Source organism: Bos indicus x Bos taurus, chromosome 19 (assembly GCF_003369695.1).
Source record: "Bos indicus x Bos taurus breed Angus x Brahman F1 hybrid chromosome 19, Bos_hybrid_MaternalHap_v2.0, whole genome shotgun sequence".
NCBI lineage: Eukaryota > Metazoa > Chordata > Mammalia > Artiodactyla > Bovidae > Bos > Bos indicus x Bos taurus.
Genome location: NC_040094.1, coordinates 63,775,112 through 63,802,722, shown reverse-complemented (window position 1 = coordinate 63,802,722; position 27,611 = coordinate 63,775,112). Strand labels below are relative to the sequence as shown.

Below are 27,611 nucleotides of genomic sequence, written 5' to 3'. Positions count from 1 at the left end.
AACTCCTTTCTGCCCAGCAGAGTTGAGACAAACTCAGAGACACTACTAAAGAGTACTGAAAGGAAATAAGCACAGAAATTGCAAGCAGTCAAAAAAAAAACAAAGCCGGGAGGGCGGGGACTGAGTGCCGGCTCCCGTCCTGCACACCTGGCTCACGGGCTCGGCCCGCGCCACGCTGTCCCGGCGCCAGCACCCCCAGGCTCGGGGCCCAGGCTCCCCCCTGGGGCTCCGGTCTGCCTCCGCCTGGAGGATGCCCTCCTGGGGACCCCGTGGACACCGTGAGGACTTCCTGGTCCAGACCAAGCGAAAGACCCCGTGTCCCAGGCATGCAGGATGGGACTGAAACGTGGGCCAGGGAGGAACAAGAGACTGAACAGGAGCTAAAGGGGCCATGGGTGGAAAGAAGGGTTCTTTCTGAGCTAAATTTGAGTTCCTCAATTCTTTTTCACTTGAATATCTTATTTCAAAGAACATCCAGTATTTTCACGACTGATCTAAAAGCAGAAACCAGGTCTCCCTGTCTCCTAAGGGAGCCACATTCTCGTCTTTCACAGAGTAAAGGACTGAAACAATTCTTGACCCTGTTTCTTTTCTTGCGCACATAGTATCAGTCTGTAAAGCTGAGAGGGCTTCATTCTCTGCAAGAAATCTAAATCGGTCTCAGACTGTCCTTCTTTTCAGCACTTTTCTAATTTAGGACTTCCTAAAGGATGCAGATTGAGCCAGATTAGACTCATCACTGCATAATTGGAAGTTTACTTTTAGCTGTCCCAATTAACCGAAAAAGAGGGGAAAATCACATTTCAGTTTTCCTGAGGGGGGAAAAGAAGTTGAACCTCATCTTGCCATTGATACTATATTTTGAGATCCTAGAGACAGTACTTATCAAGAAAAGTAAGTGTAAAGCAATCGAGAAATTAGAGAAAAAAAATTCTGTGGTCGCACACACCTATTATCCTTATAGATGACTTTATATCTGAAAGCTGGAAATATGTTTAAAGACTAAAAAATGAGAATTCTAACTTGATCATCATTCCACTCTCTGTACCCATCACTACAATATGCCATTATTCCCACACTATATAAAAACATGAGTTAGCAGTTGACAAATTCTTTCAATGTCTGTGAATACACTTGCTAGAGAAACTGCCGACTGCTGCAGAAACCCTGCAAATGTCAAACATTTTTAGGACTTTTCTTTGGAAAGGGGCAATTTTTCAATCAAAATAAGCTGAAGCTACAATTTGGTTTGTATGGGGTGGGCAGGTCCCCAAAGGACACTGCTTCATGTCACATGGTGCCTGAAGCATCTTATAAGTTAAGCTCCCCACCCCCAGCCCTGGCTTCCCACCACACCAGTGATGCCCTGGGTTGAGACTTTTAAATCATTGCTGTTAAAAAGAAGACAAACTCTGTAGCAGGTCTTTTAAAAGCAGCAAAATTGGGAATGACAGACCAGGAGCGCTGCGCTGCGTCCAAAACAGAACCGCAAGTGGGACTGGGATTGTTGGACTTGTCCTGCTACGCTGCAGGGAGACGCACGGGAAACCAACAGTCAGTCGGGAATAAGAAAGCAGGGTGCTAGCACTCAGGTGTGGCCCATTGTTTCCAAAGCCCAGGCAAAAAGTACGTTTATAAACGTAAATCCGGACACCTGAAGCTTACAAGGAGCATGCTTGCTAGTGGCATGAACTTTGACAAGTTGAATCCGACCTACTCTTTGACAGTGAGATAAACACATAACGACTTTTTTTTTTCATTCTGTTATCCTGTCCTTCCAAGAGCTCAGAAATGCAGAGCCACCTTATTCACTGCCCTTCTTTAAACAGTGGTGTGGGCGAGCTCTGTGACCAAGAAGCCTTCATGGCAACATGAACTGTCCTGAATCACGTCCACAGTAAACTCATCCCCAGAAACATGTCCTAGGCTGGGTGCCTCTCAGGCAGAGCACGTCACTGGACAGCCTGCTATATACACACAGATCTCTGGGCTCCTTTCCCCGACCTGCCGATTCAGCGCACCTTCGGCACCTGAGCCGTGTCAGCCTGCCTCACCTGCAGGCTCTGTGTCCACGGAGTTAAGCAACCATGGATCGAAAATAATAGGGAAACAAAATTTCCAGTGACTTCCATAGGGTAAAACTTGAATTCGCCATGCAAGGGCAACTATTTACACAACATTTACATTGTATTTACAACTATTTACATAGCATCTACATTGAATCAGGTATGACGAGTGATCCAGAGATGATTTAAAGTGAGGGGGAACACGTGCATAGCTTACATGCAGACACTGTGCCATTTTACACACGGGAGCATCTGCGGGTGGTGGGGGCAGGGACGGATGACTGCGTCTGACTTGTATTTCTAACAAGTTCCCAGGTGATGCTGAGAGACAGGTGGGAGTCCACTTGCAGAAGCTCCGCCCTGGGAAACGGTGAACGGCGTGGCGGACGAGCGGGTACCACGCACAGGGGCCTCTGTCATCAGACCCCAGCGCAACCGCGGGGCCTCTGATGGCGGCATCATGGATGGAAGGTGAGGGGGACCCTCAGGCCCAGGGAGGCGGTGGTATTCGCTGGTGAGTGAGAAGGCAAGACACAAACTCCCCGCGCGTGGTGGTCCGCAGTCCGTCAAGCGCTTCACCCCCACCCCCGCCATCCACACAGCCACGTGCAGTGTGAACACACCACCTGCTGACACCCAGCTGGGCTCCCTCGCAGCCTGGGAGCCGCCAAGCATTCAATCAGGCACAGTCGATTCTCATCTCAGGGGCCAATTTCTACCTCTAATCGGTTTGGGGAATTTCTGTTGGGAATTTAGGACTTTCCAACAATCCTTTTAACATTTGGCTTGCTCATTTCCTGGACCACTCAAACCTCCCAAATCCTCTTTTCTCAACAAGAGACACCTAACTGAAGGTTCAGTCATGACTGGCCTGAACCAGACACAATGCACGCCCGTAACAGAAATCACGGGTGCCTGCCGCTTCTCCAAGGCTCCTGAGGCTCCGGACGCTGGGGTTTGTGTCTGGTCAGTGGCACAGTTATGTCTTCTTTAGGGTAAGCTCCAAAAACACAGAGCTCCATGGTTTCTACAATACGCATCGTAGCACACCATTTAATAAAGGCTCTGTGTTGACAATATGACCTGCAGTAACTCGCTGTATCAGGGAGTCCCTTACACTGTATAACAAAGCGACTCCAAGGTCTGTTTCCATGACAACAGCAGCATCACACAGGAAAGAGAAGGAAGAGGATACAGAGGCTCTTTAGAAATTGCTACCAAATGCATATCCAGCTTGAGACTGAAGACAATAATCTGGGCATGAGATTTGGGGTTAAAGTCTTTTCCTTCTTGAACATATTCTCTACTGATGTGACTATTTTTAAATGTCCAATAGGAAGATTCAGAACACTATAAATACCATCCATCTGCCAAATTTCAGGAGGTCTAAAATTAGGTTACTAGGTTCATCAATTTCCCTTAGAAGATTCTAGTAGGGAGAGATCAAACCTTTCTGGTGGCAATAACAGGGAGATGCTGATAATCCAAATGCTAGGAAAAACAAATTGCATTCATTTAAAAGCTAAAAATTAATAAACTCCCCAACCCTATAATTTCTCCCAAAATTAAAATGGGAAGTGTTTTACAAGATATGAGTTTTAGTAGGACCTTCAGATAACTGATCGAGCCGCACACAGAAAATAACTCACAGTGATGTGTATTCTACTAAACCATATTATAAGCAGATATGTGAGAAGAAAAGTGCATTTTTCTATTGTTCTTAAGATCAGCCTCTGCTCGTGTCTGCTTTTCTTTCATGGATGACGTAGAAATAAAATAACACAGCTTCAGCAGCTTTCTCCCCACCTAATTTCTTTTCCTACCATGATTTTTCCTTCATTGATCAAAGAAAGAGTCCTCTCATACTAAAAATATCCCAGAACAGCCAGAATTGGGACCTATTTTTTTCCTCACCTACTGGGAGATAAGGTTATTTCACCCACATGTGTACTAAGTTATTTTTAAAACCTACCTCCTTCTCCTCTGGTTATTCTATTTCAATACACAAGAGGGGACCTGGCAGCCTCTGAGCTAACTCTAAGCACCCCAGCTGCTGTGCGGTCCACCCTGTGATCGTCAGCAGAGATGGAGAGCGGAACCCACACCCCCGAGCCTGAACACACCACGTGCTCTGCGAACACAGCTCGCAGACAACTCAGCCTCGCCACAGGCACGCAAGTCAGACCGCTAAACCAGGCGGCACCCGCACAAAGAACCGTGCGTCCCCCGCCATCCTCAGTGGCCATCCATGATGCTACCCGGCTGGCCCGCGCCTGTGAGGACAGTATCGGTGTCAACAGAGTCAAACAGCAATTGTCCGTGAAGTCAAGGCCGACTCGAGCAGAATCTCAGGAACCTCTGCTCACTGACTTGCTAATTAACACATCTGAGAGCCAGCTAAACCGCGGCGTTCTGGGTAAGCGCCGAGAACAGGGAGCCAGATGGTGGGCTTTGGCTTCAAGGGACAGCAGCGGTGGAGACACTGGCTGACCGCGCAGGGTCATGAACGTCCCCAGCGGGGACTGTGCAGGGGTGGGGAACCAGAGGAGCCGCTGCCTGGGGCAAGGGGGCAGGCCACGGAGCGAGAAGGCGTGGTCGGGGAAATCTTCTGAGCGAAGAGATGCCCAGTGTGGTGCTCAGACCCTAAGAGATGCCCTCAGGTCCCAGGAGATGTCCAGGTGTTAGGAGGTGTGGGCAGGAGACGCCCAGGTGAGGTCAGGGAACGAAGGTCCCACATGTCTCAGAACCAAAAAAAAAAACAAACTATAAAACAGAAGCAATACTGTAACAAATTCAATAAAAGCTTTAATAAATGGTCCACATCAAAAAACCCAAAAAACAAAAAAATGATCCCCTTAGATATAAATCATTCTCAAGGCTTTAAATCCCATACCTACTGCACTTACCTAGAATGGCTGACATTCAGAGTCTGGTGGTTAAACAGGTATTCTGCTTCAGTAAGACTGACTTTGCATTTTATTTTCTAATGAATTTTCAGACTAGTCTTAATGTGAACATTATGGAGAACATGCTTTTTTGGCTGGGGGGCGGGCATGCAGACATCCATCCACACAGCAATCTTTAGGTTCACCTAGCATAGCCAGTTGATCACCATATGGATGGCATTATAGTCTTAGAAAGAGTTCCCCTGGTGGCTCAGATGGTAAAGAATCTGCCTGCAATACCCTGGGTTCGATCCCTGAGTTGGGAAGATCCTCTAGAGAAGGGAATGGTTACCCACTCCATTATTCTTGCCTGGAGAATTCCATGAACAGAGGAGCCTGACAGACTACGGTTCACGAGGACGCAAAGATTCGAACACCACCGAGTGACGAACACTTTGACTTTCATACCCATAGACAAGGAAAAACCTCCATTGACCCTAGGACATTTCCGTTCAGTGGGAGGAAGCAAAAAAAAAACCAAACCTGTAAGATTTGGTCGTGTCCTGAGCAAGAAACATTAACTGAGGACTTGCTGCCTGCCAGGTGCTGTTCTAGGTCAAGTACAAGAGTGAGCGATACAACATCCACGCTGGTGCAAGAGACACAACGATCGAACGACAAGTAAAATAACATGGTGTCCAGGGTGACACAAAGAAGGCTGAGCGCCGAGGAACTGATGCTTTTGGACTGTGGTGCTGGAGAAGACTCTTGAGAGTCCCTTGGACAGTAGGGAGATCCAACCAGTCCATCCTAAAGGAGATCAGTCCTGGGTGTTCATTGGAAGGACGGATGCTAAAGTTGAAGCTCCAATACTCTGGCCACCTGATGCGAAGAGGTGACTCATTGGAAAAGAATCAAAGCAAGAAGAGAAGGAGGTGGCAGAGGACGAGATGCTTGGATGGCATCGCCAACTCAATGGACATGGATCTGAGCAAACTCTGGGAGACAGTGAAGAACAAGGAAGCCTGGGGTGCTGTAGTCCACAGGGCCGCAAAGAGCTGGACACGACTTCTCGACTGAGCAAAACCATCAGGGGTGACAAGGACTATCAGAAGGACTAAGGAGGACAGATGAGCGGAAATGACGAGGGCAGCGTGGGATCTGAAGATGCCCCTCCACGTGCCACCGGAGCAGAGGCCTGAACGATACCAACGAGCATGGTGACGACCCAGGCGTGAGCTGCTCCCACAAGAATCCATCAGCAGCGAAGCCCTCAAGTGCAAACGAGCGTGTCAGCCTGTCCTGTCCGACAGCGGGCCAGGAAGCAGGCCACACCCACCATGGGCCTCGGTGTCCAAAGTCAGAAGTCTGTATCTCATTTCTATTTCTCGGTAATGGTCACGGAAGTCCATTGCAGGGAGTGGACAGGGCAACGGAAGGATGGGATCCGCCTGATACACGCAAAACCCCAGCGGGGCTGCTGTGTAGGCGACAAAGCACAGGAGATGGGCAGAAACGAGGGGCCAAACAAGATGCCCCTAGGCCAAGTGCACGCCTTTCAGAGGCTGTGTCCCTGGACTCTCCTGTCGCTGGGCTCCTGGATGACCGGGCGTTTGGTATCTAGGAATATACTAAAACCAAAGCACAGAGCTACAAGCAGCCGGCGGGCGTGTGGGCCTGCAGGAAGGTCCGCCGCAGACGTGGGCGTGACCCCTCTTTACGTTTTCTACTTGCTACCTTTCCTCCTCACTTCCGGCTCCATGCCTTAGGTTACTCTAAATTACAGATTTGTAATGAAAAAAACCTGATTCCTGTGAATTACCTAACCCCTGGTACATCATCCACACTCGGCAAATGCAGATGAAAAGAGCCTTCCTTTCTAATTTTAAGACCCACTGTGTGAACTCTGCGTGTTCAAGCCTCCCTGGTCTTTTGTGATTAATTTTAGTAACGGGAGAACGACCTGCTTTAGAACAAATGAGTCATGATGCAGCTTCACACCTAAAAACCGAAAATCACCCTCCTACCCGGAAAATACCATTTTTAAGTATAAAATTTCTACCCCATGTTAACTCCACAAAGCTTCCTGCCCTGAAAAAGAGGTGGGGAGGACCAGGGTAGGAACTTGAGGTCGCAGGCAGCAAGCAAGGTCGCATTGCCTTTGGAATGGTATCTGTCTTAGGCAGGTTTATGACATGGGGGAAAAAAACCCTCTACTGCTATAAAACAATTTATAGCCTATGCAATTCAAAACATTCTTTCAGCAGCCACATCACAACAATATAGCTTTCTTCTAAGTATGAATAGCAGCCTCTCTGACTTCTGCATGGATATTTATCCTGGCGTGGCAAAGCATGTCATAGACACATAACTGATTTCAAACTGGAAAGAAATCAAAGGTTCCTGACTCCTCAGCTGGTCTGTCCTTAGCTCCTCATTTCTCTTCCTCTTGAACTGTGAGCTTATAAACCTCTCCAGATTAACTGCAGAATTAGAAAATACTTCAAGGAACATAAATCTGAAACATGCAGCTGACAAAACAAGCATTTCCTTTTAACAGGGTGTTTGCCCCACCAATGTTTAGCCCAAAAAAAAAAAAAAAAAAATGTTCATTAAGTTAAAAAATTCTAGTCACAGGGACTTCCTGGTGGTCCAGTGGTTAAGACTCTGTGCTTCCACTGCGGGGAGCCTGGTTTCAATCCCTGGCTGGGGAACTAAGATCCCGCATGCTACTTGGCATGGCCAAAAAATTAAAAATAGATAGATAAAACAAAATTCTGCTCACACAGTTAGCAAGCATAGTGCAGTGGGCATAATTCCCTCAAAAATGGAAGAGTCCCTTCATACATTAAAAAAACAATGTGTTTTGAAGGAAATTCACTTCCTAAAGACTAAAATCAAGAAATGGCTGGTACTGATTCTGAGAGAATCTCATGAAACATTTTACAGATATCTTACTTGAGCTGAAAAAATTCTTTTCTATTTTGGGATCAGAGACTTCATTTGTTCTTCCATTCACTCAACACATGTTCATGATCACCTGTGAGTCAGAAATCATATGAGACATAAGGATACAGAAATGGATGAGGATTAGGGGAAGAAAATACTCCAGTGTGAGCACAAGAAGTCTTCCTGTGGTAAACTGCTGAAGCGCTGGCCGACGTGACTCACCCCTCCCAGGACCCGTGCTCTTCTCCCTGCCCCTGCGATGGTTCATTCTGGGTGCCAACTTCACTGGACCGTGGGCTGCCCAGATATGTGGTCAGACCTTACCCTGGTGTCCTGGGAGGGTGTCTGGGATGAGATTAACATTTAAATGGCTGCCAGCCTCCACAGCTGCATGACCTAGTTCTACAGAAGAAATCTCTGTGTGAAACACACACATACACCTGTGCATGCGTGCACACATACATACACACTCATGCCCCTGTGCACCACCATCGAAGGTCTGGACAGAATTCCTACTAAAAGTCAGTCCAATGACTGATATTGCTTTGGACCCTTGCTCTCACTGTCAATAAAGAAATGTCACAGTGACAATGCCTAGAGAATCCTCAGTAATCTTCCCTCCTCTCCTGTCCTGAGAAAATGCACTTCTTTCTGTCCACAGACGCTTCCCGAATCTCTCGCCAGGAGAAGCGGACGACAGAGGATGAGATGGTTGCATGACATCACTGACTCGATGGACATGAGTTTGAGCAAGCTCTGGGAGTCGGTGATGGACAGGGGGAAGCCTGGCGTGCGGCAGTCCTTGGGGTCGCCGAGAGTCGGACACGGCTGAGCGACTGAATTGAACTGAACTGAATCTCCCGCTGGAAATTCATTAAACAGCAAAAACAGAAAGCAGAGCCAAGGTGAGGAAGGGATTAGCTAACTGAATGGGACTCCTACTTCAGCTTCTGAGAGTGACTCATTAAAACCCAGGAACCAGCTCTGGTGTGAGCCAGAGAGCTCTCGGGGCAGGCGTTCAGCTCAGGGAGAGCCAACTGTGATGAAGCTGCCAGAAACCCAGTGTCCTGGAAGCCCCACCTTCAGCTTTTTGAGGAGAACCCGAACCAAGCTCCAAACGGCTGCAGGCTCACGCGTTCCCACCACAGACTCTGCTGCTCACTCGTGGGCACTGCGGGCCTCCCTGGTGACTGCTTTTACTGTCAGCATCTGAGGGGCGTGTGTTAGTCGGTCACTCGTGGGCACTGCGGGCCTCCCTGGTGACTGCTTTTACTGTCAGCATCTGAGGGGCGTGTGTTAGTCGGTCACTCGTGGGCACTGCGGGCCTCCCTGGTGACGGCTTTTACTGTCAGCATCTGAGGGGCGTGTGTTAGTCGGTCACTCGTGGGCACTGCGGGCCTCCCTGGTGACGGCTTTTACTGTCAGCATCTGAGGGGCGTGTGTTAGTCGGTCACTCTTGTCTGACTCTTGCGACCCCATGGACTGTAGCCCGCCAGTCTCCTCTGTCCATGGGGTTCTCCAGGCAAGAATACTGGAGTGGTTGCCATTCCCTTCTCCTGGGGATCTTCCCAACCCAGAAATCAAACCAGGCTCTCCCACATTGAAGGCGGATTCTTTACTGTCTTAGCCGCCAGGGAAGCCCATTTTCTATTCTCTACATCTGTGTCTTTTTGCTGCAGCCCCTAAACAATCACACCACACTCTCAAAGGCTGACAGGGGTCAGGCAGGGAGTGATGAGCTACTGGCCATGTGTGTCATTCTGAGAGTGGAGTCCCAGAGGTTCCCAGAGGTGTTTGAGCAGAGGCAGCTTCAGCCACTAGACTGAGTCGACAAGCCCTCCTGGTGACCCCCTCAAGAACAGGCCTCCTGGTCCCCTGACTTCCCCATGAGGCACTTCGTTGTCACCACGCACACACTCTTTTCACGGGTGCGTCCAGAGAACGGACGTCCCCCCACCCGCTGCCCCTTCAGCGCATCGGAACTGCAGCTAGAGAAGCAAGTCTCGGAGGCTATTTTTACTCCTTAACTCAATTAATTTGGCGCAAAAGTAGCAGGAGTCCCTTCCCTTGCAGGAAATGCTTCTGCTGCTGGGCGTCTGGTTCATAAAATCCACCCACTGAGCAGCAAAATTAGCACAGGAGCTCGGGCAGGGCTTGCAACTCTGAATAATCCTCTTCCAGGTTTCCGGTTGCAGCGCGGCACCTGAGGTGCTGGATCCAGGTGTGAGCGTGGAGCGTGAGGGGTAGGACCAGGTGCGAGGGGCGCGGACCATGAGGGGCGGGGCCCGGTATGAGGGGCGTGGACCGTGAAGGGCGGGACCCGGGTGTGAGGGGCGGAGCGTGAGGGGCGGAGCCCGGTGTGAGGGGCGGGACCTGGGTATGAGGGGCGGAGCGTGAGGGGCAGGACCCAGTGTGATGGGCGGGACCCGGTGTGAGGGGCGGAGCCCGGTATGAGGGGCAGAGCATGAGGGGCGGGACCCGGGTGTGAGGGGCGGAGCGTGAGGGGCAGAGCATGAGGGGCGGGACCCGGGTGTGAGGGGCGGAGCGTGAGGGGCGGGGCCCGGTGTGAGGGGCGGAGCGTGAGGGGCGGGGCCCGGTGTGAGGGGCGGAGCGTGAGGGGCAGGACCCGCGGGACCCGCAGGCGAGCACGGAGTGTGGTCGCAGGACTATTGAGGCCTTGCCCACAGGTCCCCTGAGGGACCCACCAGGACCCGCAAAACACACGGGGCTCCCTGACGTGTGCTCTTCTTTCCAGTTTTCTTGCAAGGACATGTCACCTCAATTTACACGCAGTCGCAATGGGCGAGACATGCAGCTCCCTTGGCTTCCCAGATGACGCAGTGGATAAAGAATCTGCCTGCCAATGCAGGAGACACAGGAGACGTGCATTTGATCCCTGAGTCAGGAGGATCCCCTGGAGAAGGGCCTGGCGATCCGCTCCAATATTTCTGCTTAGAGAATCCCTCGGACAGAGGAGCCTGGTGGAGTGCAGCCCGTGGGGTCACAAAGAGTCAGACGCAATTGAGCATGCACGCAACTCCCTGAAGCCAGCAGGAGACACTGGAAAATACTGGTATATTTGTTTTTAAAAGAACATTTTGAAAACAATTGAAATAAATCTTAGAAATGTCACCCACTTCAGAAAGCCTCCCCTCATTAGACGCGCATTCCCCTCCACTCACCCTCAACAGTATCTTATGTCTCCCACTGCCAGCGGCGTCACAGGCAACCTTAGAGCCCAAGGATCCACATCCTTTCCACCAGAGAGGATGAGCAGGATGGTGGGACCCGTCCGTCACCTTTCTATCTGCAAAGCTTGAAGCCCTCCGTAGACATTTGCTGTTCTCTAGCCGATAAGTCATGTCCAATTCTTTGTGATCCCATGGACTGCAGCATGCCAGGCTCTTCTGTCCATGGGATTTCCCAGGCAAAAAAAAACTAGAGTGGGTTCCCATTTCCTTCTCAAGAGGATCTTCCAGGATCAGGGATCAAACCCACATCCTGCATTGGCAGGTAAATTCTTTACCATTGAACCATCAATAAACATTTAGTGACCGAATATTACTTAGGACTGAAAACAATTTTAAAGATAACCAAGTTCAAACTCCATATAGATGACTAAGAAAACCATAGTCTTCTTCACAAAGGTTGACTTGGCAGGACCAGGGTCCCCATTTCCACTCCTAGACTCTCTTACCTCACTCTGCTGAATTTTAAATGCCACTTTTCAGCACTCCCACCTTTTACACATTACACTTTGTCAGTTCAGGAATACAAAAAATGTTTGGGTTGTAACAGGGTTTTGCTCATACAATTGTCTTTTTTCCCTATTAAATGTAAAAGCACACTCTGAGAAAATAGATCTGCTAATTGAATTTATTTCTAGATTTATTTTACATGTTTTGAGTTTGTTATAAATGCAGCTTTGAAAGGTTGAAGTTTAAACAATTTAGTGGCCTTTTTTCCTTTGCTCAGTTTCTCAGACACAGAGGAGAGCCTGAGAGCAAGAGAACGCACGTGGCTGTCAGAAGGTACAGCAGGTGGTTTCCTGCTCTGGATGCATGGACACCTGTGGCTCCAGCAACAGTGAGAACTGGACAGGGAACACCAGACCGGTTCCAAGCAGGAAAAGGGGTACGTCAAGGCTGTATATTGTCACCCTGCTTATTTAACTTATATGCAGAGTACATCATGAGAAACGCTGGGCTGGAAGAAGCACAAGCTGGAATCATGGTTTCGGGGAGAAATACCAATAACCTCAGATATGCAGATGACACCAGCCTTATGGCAGAAAGTGAAGAGGAACTAAAAAGCCTCTTGATGAACGTCAAAGAGGAGAGTGAAAAAGTTGGCTTAAAGCTCAACATTCAGAAAACGAAGATCATGGCATCTGGTCCCATCACTTCATGGCAAATAGATGGGGAAACAATGGAAACAGTGACAGACTTTATTTTTTGGGGCTTCAAAATCACTGCAGATGGTGACTGCAGCCATGAAATTAAAAGACGCTTGCTCCTTGGAAGAAAAGTTATGACCAACCTAGATAGCATATTAAAAAGTAGAGACATTACTTTGCCAACAAAGATCCATCTAGTCAAAGCTATGGATTTTCCAGTAGTCATGTATGGATGTGAGAGTTGGACTGTGAAGAAAGCTGAGTGCCAAAGAATTGATGCTTTTGAACTGTGGTGTTGGAGAAGACTCTTGAGAGTCCCTTGGACTGCAAGGAGATCCAACCAGTCCATCCTAAAGGAAATCAGTCCTGAATGTTCACTGGAAGGATTGATGCTGAAGCTGAAACTCCAATACTTTGGCCTCCTGATGCGAAGAACTGACTCATTTGAAAAGACCGTGATGCTGGGAAAGATTGAGGGCAGGAGGAGAAGGGGACAACAGAGGATGAGATGATTGGATGGCATCACGGACATGAGTTTGGGTAAACTCTGGGATTGGTGATGCACAGGGAGACCTGGCATGCTGCAGTCCACGGGGTTGCAAAGAGTCGGACATGACTGAGCGACTGAACTGAATTGAACTGGGTCCCACGTTTGGTTCTGAGTCAGTCATTTACAGTCAATGCTCTTGGCTTCTTCAAATGGCTTGGTTGACCGTCTTCAGACTTGCAGGGCCACCCAGATCAGAAGTTTGCCGCCTTTTAACAAGGTTGTTCATTTCCTCTCAGGTACCTTGGCAAACATCCTAGGGCCTGGTTGACCCCCGAGGCCGCCTGCCTGCTGGGGGCTCCCCCAGGGGAACTTCAGGAAAAACCCAGGATACTATTTTTAAATCCCCTGAATCCGACTCAGTTGTTGGGCTCAGATATAAGAAGTGTGAAGCCCCACAGGAATCCTTTCTCCCTGGACAGGCTCGGGCGCTGGTGAGAATGCACCAGGTGAGTAAAAACGGACGCTAAGCAGAAGCGCCAGCAGCAGCCCGGGAAGCCAGTGACCTCCAGGGCTGGAAACCTTCAGCAGGCCACTCCCCACCCCCACACACGCTTCTCCAGTGTCCACATACCTAGCCCCCAGGAAGCCTTCCAAGGCTTGTCTAAGAGCTCTGAGCATCTGTATTGTTTTAATCTCATCACATAAGATTTTCCTCTCCCTGCTCTTTCCAGACTGAAGGGGTGAGTCTGGACGTGACCTTTCCTGAAGGGCTGAGATCGGTGTGAGCCTCTGACAGGGACGCTTTGCAGCTTTCCTCACTGGAGGCACAGAGAAAGCAACGTGAGGAAAAGCAGGATTCGGTGTGCTAACATTCACGCGCGTGCACACACCCCTGAAGCCCCAGAACCTCGCACGAGGGGCTTCAGAAGCAGACAGTCAGGAGGAGCAGAGGGGCTCCAGACGGAAGCACAGAGGGCCGCGGGTGGAGGGGAGGGGTCTGAGGAGGTGCCGGCCGGCCTGGTGGGCCTCACCCCCTCCCGGGCAGAGGGAAGACGGGAGACCCAGCAGGGCGGGCGGCCGGGGCAGCTGAAGAAACGAGGGTACCCGGGTCCCTTCAGAACAGTGCCACAGCGCTCGCTCCCCAAAGCCGAAGGAGGTGACAGTCCCCCCGCCACCTGCCCAAGGCTGGGCTCCAGTCTTAACTTGGGTCCAGAGTGGGTAAAGAGCTATTTCTGAACATGGACCCGTTTTGCCTTATTTCTTCATCCTCTTATAAAACCCTGGACACGGGGCAGGGGTGCTGGGCACTGTGAGCGCACACCTGCAAACCCAAACTCTGCAGCAGCTCCACACGCCCCTGCGGCACCAGATAGGGGCACTCTGCTCGCTCGGAGCCCCGGATGAGAGCCCGCGTCCCCACGTCCAGCCGCGAGGCCGGACCCCCAGCAGCATCAGTGACCAGGTTACCCTCCAGCATCAGGGTCTTTGAAAGTCTTTCCTTTTCATCTCTCCTCGGGCTGCAGAGGCTTGTGCTTAAAGTCTCAGAAATCATGACTTTTCTTTATAAATAAGATGGGAGGGAATTTCTGACCAGAGAATGCTGCCTATCCACAGGGGTTGGGGAAGCTGGGAGACTGGCCTGAGGGTTTCCAGGGGGTCCCTCCACTGAACCCAGAAACCTTTTCTCCTCAGGGTTCCTGGCAGCTCTGCAGCCTTTCAACCAGGCTGCTCCTTCGGACTTGAGGATTATTTGTGCTCAAAAGAATATTGGGGCTGCCCTGGTGGCTCAGTAGTAAAGAATCTGCCTGCCAGTGTAGGAGACACAGGTTTGATCCCTGATCCAGGAAGATTCAACATACCTCAGAGCAACTAAGCCCATGTTCCATGACTACTGAGCCTGTGCTGAAGAGCCCAGGAGCCACCAGTACTGAGCCCACATGCAGCAACTCCTAAAGTCTGCACACCCAGGAGCCCGCACTCTGCAGCAAGAGAAGCCGCCGCAGTGAGAAGCCCGAGAGCCGCAGCTAGAGAGGACCGCCCCCCACTACCCAGCACCAAGGGGAAAGCCTGTGCAGCACTGAAGGCCCGGCACAGCCAAAAACAAATAAACACACAAATACATAAAAAATTTTAAAAAACGAACGTCAGTCTCCCTTCCCATCTGGTTCTGGTGATCCGGGTAGCGTTAGGTTATTTTTCAGCACTTTTCTGCTCCTTTCATCTGGAAGGCAGCAGAGGAGGTACAGCATCTGGGGGTTCCACAGGATCTGTGACTTCTTTTTCCTCCTCTCCAAATGCTCTGGGGTCTGCTGAGCTCAAACCACAAACCCATAGACACTGGGTGTCTTAAGCATTCACTGTGGTATGAAAAAAAAACTAATTTTTAAAAAATTTCTGGGGGGAAAAATGTTTGGAGGAGCCTGGTAGGCTACAGTTCATGGGGTCGCTATGAGTCAGACATGACTGAGCGACTTCACTTTCACTTTTCACCTTCATGCATTGGAGAAGGAAATGGCAACCCACTCCAGTATTCTTGCCTGGAGAATCCCAGGGACGGGGGCGCCTGGTGGAAGGCTGTCTATGGGGTCCCACAGAGTCAGACACGACTGAAGCGACCCAGCAGCAGCAGCAGCAGCTCTCAAATTAAATTTCACTGTTGCCAGTGCTTCCATCCTCTGATCTGGTCTTTTTTACGCCCTTCTGTGCCTTTCTAAACACTGGAGCAAACTTTCAGTGACCACACCAGGCAGCAGGCTCTGTGTGCTCACTGACCACAGGACGACAGGCCAGGGTCCCCTCTCCTTCCCTCCATGACCCTGAAAAGAATCGCCACTAACCCACCTGTGTTCCAGGGACAACAGGATGCCGCTCCAGGTCATTTCATTTTCTTTCCTCAATATTCCTCAGTCTCCACATGGATAAAATAAGGTTAATCTAGAAAAATCTCTAACACCCCTTGCGTGGCTTGCATTCAGTCGTGTCCAACTCTGGGGACTGTGGTCCACCAGGCTCCTCTGCTTCTCCAGGCAAGAATACTGGAGCGGGTTGCCATGCCCTCCTCCAGGGGATCTTCCTGACCCAGGGATTGAACCCGTGTCTCCTGCACTGCAGGTGTAGATTCCTCACCCCTTCCAGCTCTATAATCCCATGATCTTAAAACATATCCTCCATCCTTAGCTCAGCTGTGTGTCCTGACACCTTCATGTGCTTCCAGGTACTTCTCTAGTGAGTTCAGTCTGGGCAGTTTGGAGATGGGCATGATAAATAAACCATCCTGCATGCAGACAGGAAGCCCCAGTCACAGGTCTCTGAATGTCAAGGACCGAAGGCAACACTGCCCATCAGAAAAGAACTTGCAAACCTTCTTGACTGGACAGGCAGGATGGGCCAATTCCTTTTGCACCTTTTTAATAGCTCTCACACTTCTTTTTCTCTCGGATTAAAAAAAAAAAAACAACTCATAGCTTAAATTTTGAGGCTATTAAAACATGAGTCAACTCAACACACACAAAGATGAGGAGCAGCGGAGCTTGGCGGGTCAGATGGCCGGCGCGCCTGCCGTTACATCCCCATGGCGGAAAGCCTTCCGCTCACGCTCGGCACCTGGCTCCAAGCTTGGAGGGGGTGGCCTGAGATCAGCCAAAACAGAACAAAATTCTAAGCATGAAATGAGCTGCTGAAGACAATTCACAGGCAACCCCAGCAACAGCCGAGGCTTTCTCAGGTATTAGAGTCTGTCCTGGGCAAGCCTGTGCGTGTTACCATCTAAGGCCAACAGAGGACTCAAAACAGAATCACAGACGGGACCAGAGTCGGCTGACAGCCTCTCTGTTAGTAGCTCAGCCATGTCTGATTCTTTGTGACTCTATAGACTGTAGCCTGCCTGGCTCCTCTGTCCATGGGATTTTCCAAGCAAGAACACCGGAGTGGGTTGCCATGCCCTTCTCCAGGGGATCTTCCCGACCCAGGGACTGAACCCGGGTCTCCTGCATTGCAGGCAGATTCTTTACTGTCTGAGTCACCAGGGAGGCTCCTTTAGGGAACCCTGCACCCGGCCTCTCACCCTCTTGGTTCCCACCCAACCTTCCTCTCTCGTCCCGTCTGTGGGATGGACATCCTCAGAGTTCTCTCCTGGCCTCTAACTTCTCTTCTTCCCCTCTATAGTCTCTCTCCAGCAAAATAACCCACTTCTAACACAAGAAACAAACAAACAAAAACCCAGAACAACTGGAGCAAGTGCCTGGAGCACACGATTTAAGCGATGGTGGCCACAGAGGCCTGGCACATGCCATCCAGATGTGCCCACTGTCCCCCGCCGTCTGGCACATGCCATCCAGATGTGCCCACTGTCCCCCGCCGTCTGGCACATGCCATCCAGATATGCCCACTGTCCCCCACCTCCCCATAATTCCTTTCTTGGTTACAGTTATGACTTTGCCTGTCACAGCTCAGATTCTGCTCCACACGATGTATTTTCAGCACTGGGTAATTCCCCTGCCTCCAAACTCCCCCTCCCCTCCACTGATCCAGCTTTTCAGGGAGGCCATGGCCAGAGCTAGGGCCCAGGCCCACGAGTTCACAGATGTTCACAGCTGGGCAGCTTCAGGGGTCATCTGTCCAGTGAAATGGATGTTGGGTTATTCAAGCCAACAAGAGCATCTGCAACTCCTGATGAAAAGGCAGCACGAAGCCCATGAGGCCAAGAAGGAACCGCCTGTGACGCTGGCCGAGAGCAGCGACAGCCCAGCCGGTGGGAGCCGCCTATGATGCTGGCCAAGAGCAGTGATAGCCCAGCCGGTTTACCGACCATCAGGAGCAAATGAAGTTCATGTTCAGCAAAGTTCACTTTCCAAAAAGACCTGCCCTGTGTGTGTGAAAGCCACAGCGATAAATTTGCTGGATTTAGCCCACGTGGCCACCCAGAGCCAAAGAGAACAAACAACATAACGGGAAATTCTCCGAGCCCCGGGTAATCCTGCCAGGGCTCACAGGACTAAGCCCTAAGTCACACAAAATGAACTGGTTAGTTTTCCCATTAATCGTGTGTGCCCAAACAACAGAAGTGCAAGCATTAAAAATACTCAGCTCAGAGACACTCGTCCACACAAAGTAACAGTTAAAAACACTCCTTTCAGAAACATTCATCAAAATAAAATAAGTCTCCAGGCTACTTACATCTGTGTCGGGTCCTTTATCCGCCCCCGGACAAGAAAAAGTAACAAATTCATGGCACCTCTTGTGAACCACAAAACAGCAAACTGGTGGAGAGAAAAGAAACTAAAGTTAGAAGAGTGCACTGAACACACAAAGCTGTGTCCTCCAGAAAGGCCCACCTGCTGTCAGAAGCCAAAGTAATCTCACCACAGACAGAATCTCATAAACGGCGATCAGACAGCATTTCACTGGAGACTGGGCCTCGCTTGGCATTGCTTGGATTCCCAGATAACAGAACCACAAAATGCCAGCACGGACACGGCGCAGGAGACCGAAAGCTTCCCTGTGTCCTCTAACGCTGCGGGAAGAGGACCAGGGCTGCTAAGACCCTCCTCCCGAGGCATAAACCAGGAAGCTACATGTAAAGCACCCTGCGCTCCCCCCTCCCCTCCACTGACACACACAGGTGTGTAAACGTGGATAAACGTTAGACCCTGTAAGATATAAGGAGAATAACTTATTACAAATAATACGTGAGTATCACCAAGAACTTCCTTAACAGAATTCTGAGCTTCAAGAACTCCTTAAGACACAAACCAGATCTACGGAAAATAGCCCTCTGAAGTGGTGAAAAGCTGGAAAGCACCCTCTCTCTTAAATCTACCAGCTGGGGGGCGTCACCCACAGATATACCAAACCACTACGCAGCAAGCATTTTCCAAACAATATAGGGCTTTCATAAGTCTTCCTGAAGATGAATCAATAAAAAAATCATGAGTTACAGAAACTAGTAAGTCAGGTTTTTATGAAAAGTATAACATGGAGGACACAGAAAATATAAATAAATGTCCTAGGCCACCCTCCCGCTAAACGTGCAGCACCAGCTCCGAGGCGCACAGCCTACGGCTCCCTTGTTTCTGCTGAACAATAAGTTGGGCTTCCCTGGTGGCTCAGACAGTAAAGACCCCCCCCACCCCCCGCTGCAGTGCAGGAGACCTGGGTTCCAACCCTGGCTCGGGAAGATCTCCTGGAGAAGGGAATGGTAACCCACTCCAGTATTCTTTTTTTTTTTCCTTTGAGGCTAATTACTTTACAATATTGTACTGGTTTTGCCATACATTGATATGAATCATCTATGAGTGTACATGTGTTCCCCATCCTGAACCCCCTCCCACCTCCCTCCCCATCCCAACCCTTTGGGTTGTTCCAGAGCACCGGCTTTGAGTGTCCTGTTTCGTGCATCAAACCTAGACTGGCGATCTGTTTCGCATTTGGTAATATACATGTTTCAATGCTATTCTCTCAAATCATCCCACTCTCGCCTTCTCCCACAGAGTCCAAAAGTCTGTTCTTTACATCTGTGTCTCTTTTGCTGTCTCGCATATAGGGTCATCTTTACCATCTTTCTAAATTCCATATATATGCATTAATATACTGTATTGGTGTTTTTCTTTCTGACTTACTTCACTCTGTATAATAGGCTCCAGTTTCATCCACCTCATTAGAACTGATTCAAATACATTTTTTAATGGCTGAGTAATATTCCATTGTGTATATGTACCACAGCTTTCTTATCCATTCATCTGCTGATGGACATCTAGGTTGCTTCCATGTCCTGGCTATTGTAAACAATGCTGTGATGAACATTGGGGTACACGTGTCTCTTTCAATTCTGGTTTCCTCGGTGTGTATACCTAGCAGTGGGGTTGTACAGCTTTTCTATTTCCAGTTTTTTAAGGAATCTCCACACTGTTCTCCATAGTGGCTGCCACTCCAGTATTTCTGCCTGGAGAATTCCGTAGACAGAGGAGCCTGGAGGGCTATAGTCCATAGGGTCGCAAAGCGTTGGACACGACTGAGCGACTAACACTTTCACTTTCAGCTAAAAAAACAACATTCGTTCAGAAATTCTGGGTGAGTCCTACATAGAGGGCAAGCGAGACCTCCCCAGGCCCTGGCTCTCTTCTGCTGCTGCTGAGGATGCTTCACCTTCCTGCACACACGTCAGGAGGCAGGGCCCACTGAAGAGGGCAGGAGAGGGTGGGAGAGGGCGGTAGTTCTTCTGCAAGCCGAGACCCCAAGATCGAGGGGGCACTTAGAGGCCTGGTGGGGCTGTTCAGGGCGTTTGTGTGCAGCACGAGCAGCCACCGAAGGGTCTGAAACCGAGTGACGAAAGCCCTTCCTCAGCTTCTGACGGGCGGATGGTGGTGACGGGAAGGGTTCGCTGGGACAGGTCAGGGCCCTAAGGACTGGGGAGGGGGGCGTCCTCGGTAGTCTAGGATTGAAAGTGATGGCCATCACTGTTCGACCTGTGAGAGACGGAGGCGTGAGATGCCAGGGACCCCGAGGAGGACCTGCCGGCTGACCACAGACACTGCCTGTCAGCCTCCTGCCAAGGGCTTGCTACTCCGCGGGTCACGCATCTCACTGAATCCTCACAGCGCTACTTAATACACTCCGACATCTGTGTCTTATGGATGGGAAAGCATTGCACTCATCTCTGGTGTCTAGTCTGTATAAGCTCGTGATGTTTGCAGACAGGAGAGGGGGTGGGAGAGACGGACAGACGGAGCGATGAACAGGGCAGATGGACACGGGTCTTCTGGACAGTCACCTCTCCGTGCAGAGGAGCCAGGAGCCAAACTAAGGTTTGCTGGGCCCCACGCCCCCGCCCACCTCACACTGGTGGATGGGAGAGGAAAAGGTGATGAAGGAGCCGCAGGGTCTGCACATGGTGCCGGGGACACGCCTGCCTGGTGGACGGGAGAGGAAAAGGTGATGAAGGAGCCGCAGGGTCTGCACATGGTGCCAGGGACATGCCTGCCTGGAAAAATGGCTCCAAGTCTAGTTAGTAAGCATATAAAAGTGAATGCACAGCACGGGCGGGCAGGAGGCTCCTTCAGGTTTTTCTGTGATGTTATGATGCTACCTTTTGTCCAGCCCACTGCGTGTGTGTGTGTGAGAAACCCAGAGCGTGAAGCTCTGGGTGTACGTGTCAGGGAAGCAGGATAAAGGACGACTGCTTTCTTTTTAAACAGCTTTAAGATAGTCATAATACAACATCAATGCAAAAGCGTATCTTTAAAAACAAAACCCTCAGGCTGGGCACGAGCAGGCAGAACGGGGCACTTAGGGAGCCGCCCCCTGGCAGGTGGACGGTTAGCGAAGGCCTCCCTTCAGGACAGGGAAGCCTGGGTGAGGTGCTGGCTGCGGGCCTCCCGGGGCGAGACCCCACAGAGGCGCCCCCGGCCCTCACCGCCCCAGCGCCGCGGCCTCCCGGCCGTGTCGGGCCCCATCGCAGGCTCCTGAGGACTGACGGACAGCAGCGCGGATGTTCAGACCAGGCCCATCAGCCACTCTCCCCAACACGGACTCGGCTCCACTCGCGGAATGAGGAAGACAAGGGCCACAGGGCCCGTTTCCTCTCCACGGTTCATTACAGAGACGCTATGTGGAGCGGACACGGAGCATGCTGAGTCCCTGCTCAGCGCGCCAGCCTTCGAGCGCTTCCTCTAGTCCAGGCTACAGCTGATAAACCCCTACAGATCAGGCTGGTGTCTGTGCCTGCCAGTGCGCTCAGCTCTCCAGCGGGAACTGCATAGACTGTACACCTGGAATCCCCAGTCCAGTCATATCCTGCAATCAGGCCCGCACTGAACAATATAATCTGAAGGGGCAGCAAAAGCCCCCAGAGAGCTGCTCCCCGCTGAGTGATCCAGGTGGGTTCAAGGACTCAGAGATGAGATAAAGAAAAGGAACCTGCTCCCCCCACCCCCGCCCCGGGGGCGGGGGGTTGCTGATTACGAAAAGGGAGCAGGGAGACCCTCTCCATTCAAGCCCACAGAGTTTGCTTGGAAAGATAAAAGGTTTTGGAAGTGCTTGGTGGTGACAGTTGTACCGTCTGTGTGCACTAAGTCCCCCGAGCTGTGCGTGTAAACACGGTTAAAATCTCAAGTTCTAAGTTACACACACTTTGTTGTTGTTGAGTCGCTAAGTCATGTCTGACTCTTTGCGACCCCATGGACTGTAGCATCCCAGGCTCACCACGATATAATTTAAATTATGCATCAACCTGGAGTGAGATTTACGAAGTTATAAATAAGATGCACAGACATGGAGTCTTGCTTATGTAGATTTATGGCTTTTTTTTTCCCAGTGGACCTGGCTGCAAAACCAAGGAAGTATTTACTTCCATTTCATTAGGTTCTACATAAAGTCCATGCCAGATTAGAGGGGAGACGCGGGAAAAAATGAGTTTTCAGAGCCAAGGACTCACATGATCTCAGAGGATTAGAAATGGGCTCTTCCGACCTACACGTCTCTGTGCAAAGGGTCAGCATCAGCACCAGGGATGGAAACCAGGGCCTCACCCCCAGAGCCCGGCTCTCCACCCCATCCTCGGGACCGGCTGTCACCTCTACGTGTAAAACAGGGTCATCCCTGTTCACACACCACATGGATCACAGGCTTGCTGAGGGGAGAAAGTACATACTTAGGTATCACCTTCCATTTTGCTTAAACAATAATTTCCTTTCACCCTCAAGTCTTAAGTCCATATCATTTCAAATTCAGCTCATAGTCATGTAAAATGGAACATGTGCATACAAGTCCCGTTGTCCAAAATTAATGGGGTAAAAGCCATTACGTAACAAACCTGCAATTCAAAAAAGGAGCCTACTAAATTTAATAGTTTGACTTCATTTAGAGCGGAAGACAGGCAGCCAAGCTTCTGAGAGCTCCTTTTTTAAATACATAAATGGCTGCCATCACGTGAGATGGTTTTAATTAAATCTTGCTTAGCTGGAAGGGATTAATGAAAGGTAACGTCACATCAGAACACAGTGAAAGGAAAACCTCTAAGGCGAGCGAACTGCTTTCAGCTTTGCGGGGAAAGTAACGAAAACCTGAGCCTATATTCCATTCTCATATTAAAAGAAAATTACTGGTTTAGGTTTGTAACAATAAAAACGGTCTTCTTGTGTGATGCATGTTAAAGTTGTGTGAAAACAAGCCGAATCAATGCACTCTGTCACACCGTGCGATCTGCCATTCTGCAGCCAGCACGCTGACTCTGCCCAAGCCTCTGTGCACATTCTCCCGAGTAAACCGTGTCAAAACCTCCAATACTCAACATTTCCCCCTTCCCCAGAGGAATTGCCTATGACCCCCTCCTCAGCTTTCTATCACCAAGTCCCACACATGCTGCCTCCTTTGTGTCACTCCCTGCTTGGAGCTGAGATGTATTTTGAAGAAAGAGCTGAGGGACTGAACGTGAGGTGTGAAGGGGAGAGACCAGAGGTGGCCCTCGTGTTCCTGGCCAGAGAATCTAGGCCAACAGTGTGGCCACGGTGAAGCCAAGAGGAGAGCCCTGGGGTGAAACAGAGCAGAGAAGACCAGGAGGGAGAGACAGACAGGCAGACAGAGAAGCAGGTCTGTGTCAGGTTGGCATTCAGCTTCCATATTATGCATGTCTATGATCCATCAACGGAGATCACTCTGCTGCTTTTCAGACTGCACCCAAGCCCTGCATTTCGGACTCTTCTGCTGACTAGGAGGGCTACTCCATTTCTTCTAAGAGATTCTTGCCCACAATACCTTGGTCACCTGATGTGAAGAGCCAACTCACTGGAAAAGACTATGATGCTGGGAAAAACTGAGGGCAGGAGAAGGGGATGACAGAGGATGAGATGGCTGGATGGTATCATCGACTCAATGGACATGAGTTTGAGCAAGCTCCAGGAGACAGTAAAGGACAGAGGAGACTGTCGTGCTGCAGTCCACGGGGTTGCAAAGAGTCAGATAAGACTTAGCATCTCAACAACAACAACAAATGATCCATCAAATACCCTTTAAATTTTTCATTCTCTTGAGACTTCCCTGGTGGTTGGGTGGCTAAGACTGTGCTGCCAGTCAGGGGCCCCGGGTTCCACCCCAGTCAGAGAACTAGAACCCATGCACCACAACTGAGAGGCCACCTGCGGTGAAGACCTGGTGCAGCCAAATAAAGATTTTAAAAAATAATGACATATACTCTAAATTTTTCATTTTCTTCATATACAGCTGCCCTTCATACATATGATCTAATTTAATGCACCTGAACACAGCAGCTCCTAAGTACATGCTTTTTACTGCTAATGCCCACTGGAACCGAGCAGCTGAAAGAGTCCTAAATGACAAAAAAGACCAGAAGGTGGTGGAAATGAGTGCAGCAGGCCGGGGGCCTGCCTGCTGTAATGACGACGCGAGGCTCTAAGAGGCACAGCTCATGCCATTTGCGTAAGGCCGCCCCAAATCTTCCCAAGAAAGGCAGGAAAAGAAGCTGCAGGTCCAGGATTCTGGAAGGATGGAAGGCAGTAAAAACACGCAGGAATCAGGCTTCAATTCTCAGTGACGACGAAACCTCCAGCTCACAAGTGCATTCCACCTGCCTGGAGCACCAGCAGGGACGAGCCTGACTCTCGCTCCAGGGGGACTGAGCGTCAGGAAGTGTAACCCACGGATCTCGCCTTTTCTCCGTTTGGCCAAATAATGTGTTTTTCTCAGTGTGTCTGTGCAAGGCTTAGTCAGCCTTATAATAACTTACAAACGTATAATAACTTCACTCATTCATTCCATTCCTCAGCAAACATTTATAAAGCACCTACCGCCCACCCCTGCTCCCCCAGATGGACAAGACACAGAGCGTTTGCCTTTCAGGAGCGTGGAGGCCATTAAGAAGAAGGACATGTAAAGGAAGAGGCATCTGTCATTTCTCTGTCCCCACCTCTTCCTCCCTTTATCTCCCACTTTTCTCTCTCCTTCAATTATAATGCAAAGACCAAGGTATATTTTATGTTATTGAACAGCTTTTACCTTTGTCTTTATTTATTTATTTTTGATGTAGACCATTTTCAAAGCCAATGCAGATGCCAGAGACTCAGGTTCAATCCCTGGGTTGGGAAGATCCTCTGGAGGAGGAAATGGCAGCCCACTCCAGTATTCTTGCCTGGAGAATCCCAAGGACAGAGGAGCCTGGCAGGCTACAGTCCATGGGGTCACAAAAAGTCAGACACAACTTAGCAACTAAACTACAACAATATACATACATACACTCATATACATAATATATATATACACACACACATACATATATACACAAAAACCAAGGCAGTATCTAGAAAGTTAATAATTCAATAAATAAAAATGATACTCAAACAGCATATGTGTGCTTAAGAGCAGAGCAACACCCTGGTTCTCAAATGGATCCCAGTTGCTAAGAGCAGATAAGTCTGCAGCATCCAGGCAAAGCTTCGTACGAAAGTCAACTTCAGATTTCACCCACGGGGATGAACAGGAACAGGCTGGAAGGGCTTTGGGGGCGATCATCGCCGGGAGCTCCATGGGACAGCATGTTCGTGTCTGAAAACTCCCTGCATCACCAGTGAACAGTGAGCTCAGCTTTAAGTCCAAAGCAGCAGTGAGCAATAAACAAACACGTGAATTAGGTTCTGCACACACTTCCATGGGGAAAACTAAAGGCCCACAAAGATCACGGGTGACTGTAGGCAAAAAAAGTTATTTCAAACCTAAATTGCTGATGTGAAATGGAAAGGGTGCGATTTAAAAATATCAGGGGCATTGGTACAGACTCATCTTCTCACAGCTATCAACGGGTTTAATAAAGTCAGAATTCTTAAAGGGTTCAATAGAGAAGGGTTATCAGGAGTCCCAACGTAAAAATCATGGACTTTTTTTATATGTCCTGCTTTATGTATTAGCTAGTGTTTGCAATCAAAAGCATAACAATGACTCTATTTGCTTGATGCTTGCTGATTCTGTAAAGCACTTTCTCAATCTTTATTGATGATATAACACATGTTCCTACACAAATATTAAGCCACCCAGAAAACAAACAGTTGTCTTCCTCAAGGGACCCAGAGTTCAGGGAAGTCACCTTTACATTCACCTCCATGAAGATTATTACCAATTTAAAAGGCTGTAAACATCACTGGGTATCTGAGAATAACAGCCCTGGGGAGAGCTCAGAAAGACTCCACTGCTGTAGTTTCCAAACTGTGCCCCCTGGGAGCTTTTTCTGGGCAGAGTCGGGGAGGTGAGTGATGAAGTTATACTCCCCCCAGCCTCAACTTGTCTCTCCTTTAATCCAAGGCTACAGACTAAGCCTCAAGTCCAAGTCCTGCTATCCTAGCAGCCTCACGAAGAGTCAACATCTTCAGCACATATTTGTTCAGTAAACAAGCCACTTGGTTACAAGCTGAAGGTCGGGGTAAAGCCAAGAGCTGTGTCTATCTTTCTGGAGTTCATACATTTCATAATCTATATCCACTGACTTTCAAAATAAAGTTGCATGTTTGTTCATGTGGCCACACCTTCCACAAATACCCGTGAAGTTCCGAGGAAAAAGCCAGGACGGCTGGCAGGCACGGAAGGACGTGGGGTTTAATAAAGCACAGTTCTTCACAGACCTCTGTCTGCATGGGATGCCAAAAGCCACCTGAGAAGAGACGGTGAAAGTCCTGAATGCAGTTTCAAGAAGATGATGTGCTGGAGTGCTGGGAAGAGGACTCAGCGGAAGACAAGATGAGCTCCGGAGAGAAGCCAGCAGAGACTGGAGCCTAAAATCTGTGAGGTGGGAGCGCCTCACAAAGGGAGCTTTCAACAGTGTGAGAGCTGGATCGTAAAGAAGGCTGAGCGCCAAAGAACTGATGCTTTCAAACCGTGGTGCAGGAGAAGATGAGAGTCCCTTGGACGCAAGGAGATCCAACCAGTCACTCCTAAAGGAAACCAACCCTGAATATTCACTGGAAGGACTGATGCTGATGTGCTAATATTTTGACCACCTAATGCGAAGAGCTGACTCATTAGAAAAGACCCTGATGCTGGGAAAGACTGAAGGCAGGAGAAGGGGACGACAGAGGATGAGATGGTTGGATGGCACCACCAACTCAATGGACATGAGTTTTTGAAAACTCCAGGAGATGGTGAAGGACAGGGAAGCCTGGCGTGCTGCAGTCCATGGGGGTTGCAGAGTCGGACACGACAGAGCACAGCACAGCATATTGTAAATCAACTATACTTCAATAAATTTTTTTTAAAAAATTAAACTTAAAAAATAAAATAGAGGAATTAGCAGGAGAGCAGGGTATAAAGAAACAGAGGCAGTGGACAGATGCTTTCAGTTTAGTTAAATTCTGGTCAACGATTTGCTGAGCAGCAGCTACATCCCAGGGCGGGTGTGGGCCCTGGTGATGGGAAAGATCAATGAGACTCAGGTCGCTTCAAGAGCTTCTAGCCTGGTTTGGAAAACAGAGTCATAAACAGGTAACTTTAAGATCAGGAAGTAGGTGAAGTCAAGTCTTCCCAGCGTGGTCTGTGAGCACCTGCAGAAAGGCTCTGATGCAAGGTCACGTTCAGGGAAGACAAAAGGCCAGGGGACTTCCCCCAACTGAGTGAGCGGCGGAGCCGACAGTTAAATCCACATGAAATGATAAAAACAGGCCTGGGCTGCTTCGCGTAAACCTTGGAGGCAGGTCGGTGGTCAGAGGAAAACTCAAGTCCTGATGGAAAGGAACGTGATTCATATCAACCAAGAAAATAACTACTTTTGGTCATGGTTCACAGAAAGAAATTATGAAGTTGTTCCAAATCCCTTAGTAAATACTCTAATTTTG

General features: G+C 49.6%; 1 protein-coding gene across 3 annotated transcripts in view; it reads right to left on the bottom strand.

The window, feature by feature from the left end:
• The window catches only part of PRKCA (protein kinase C alpha), a 300,566-nt gene that overhangs the window by 150,309 nt on the left and 122,646 nt on the right, over positions 1–27,611 (bottom strand). For all 3 annotated transcript variants that reach the window (XM_027519238.1, XM_027519237.1, XM_027519239.1), the window contains exon 3: positions 17,962–18,044. In XM_027519238.1, coding sequence (XP_027375039.1) covers positions 17,962–18,044 — 83 coding nt within the window. The remainder of the gene's footprint in view (positions 1–17,961; positions 18,045–27,611) is intronic.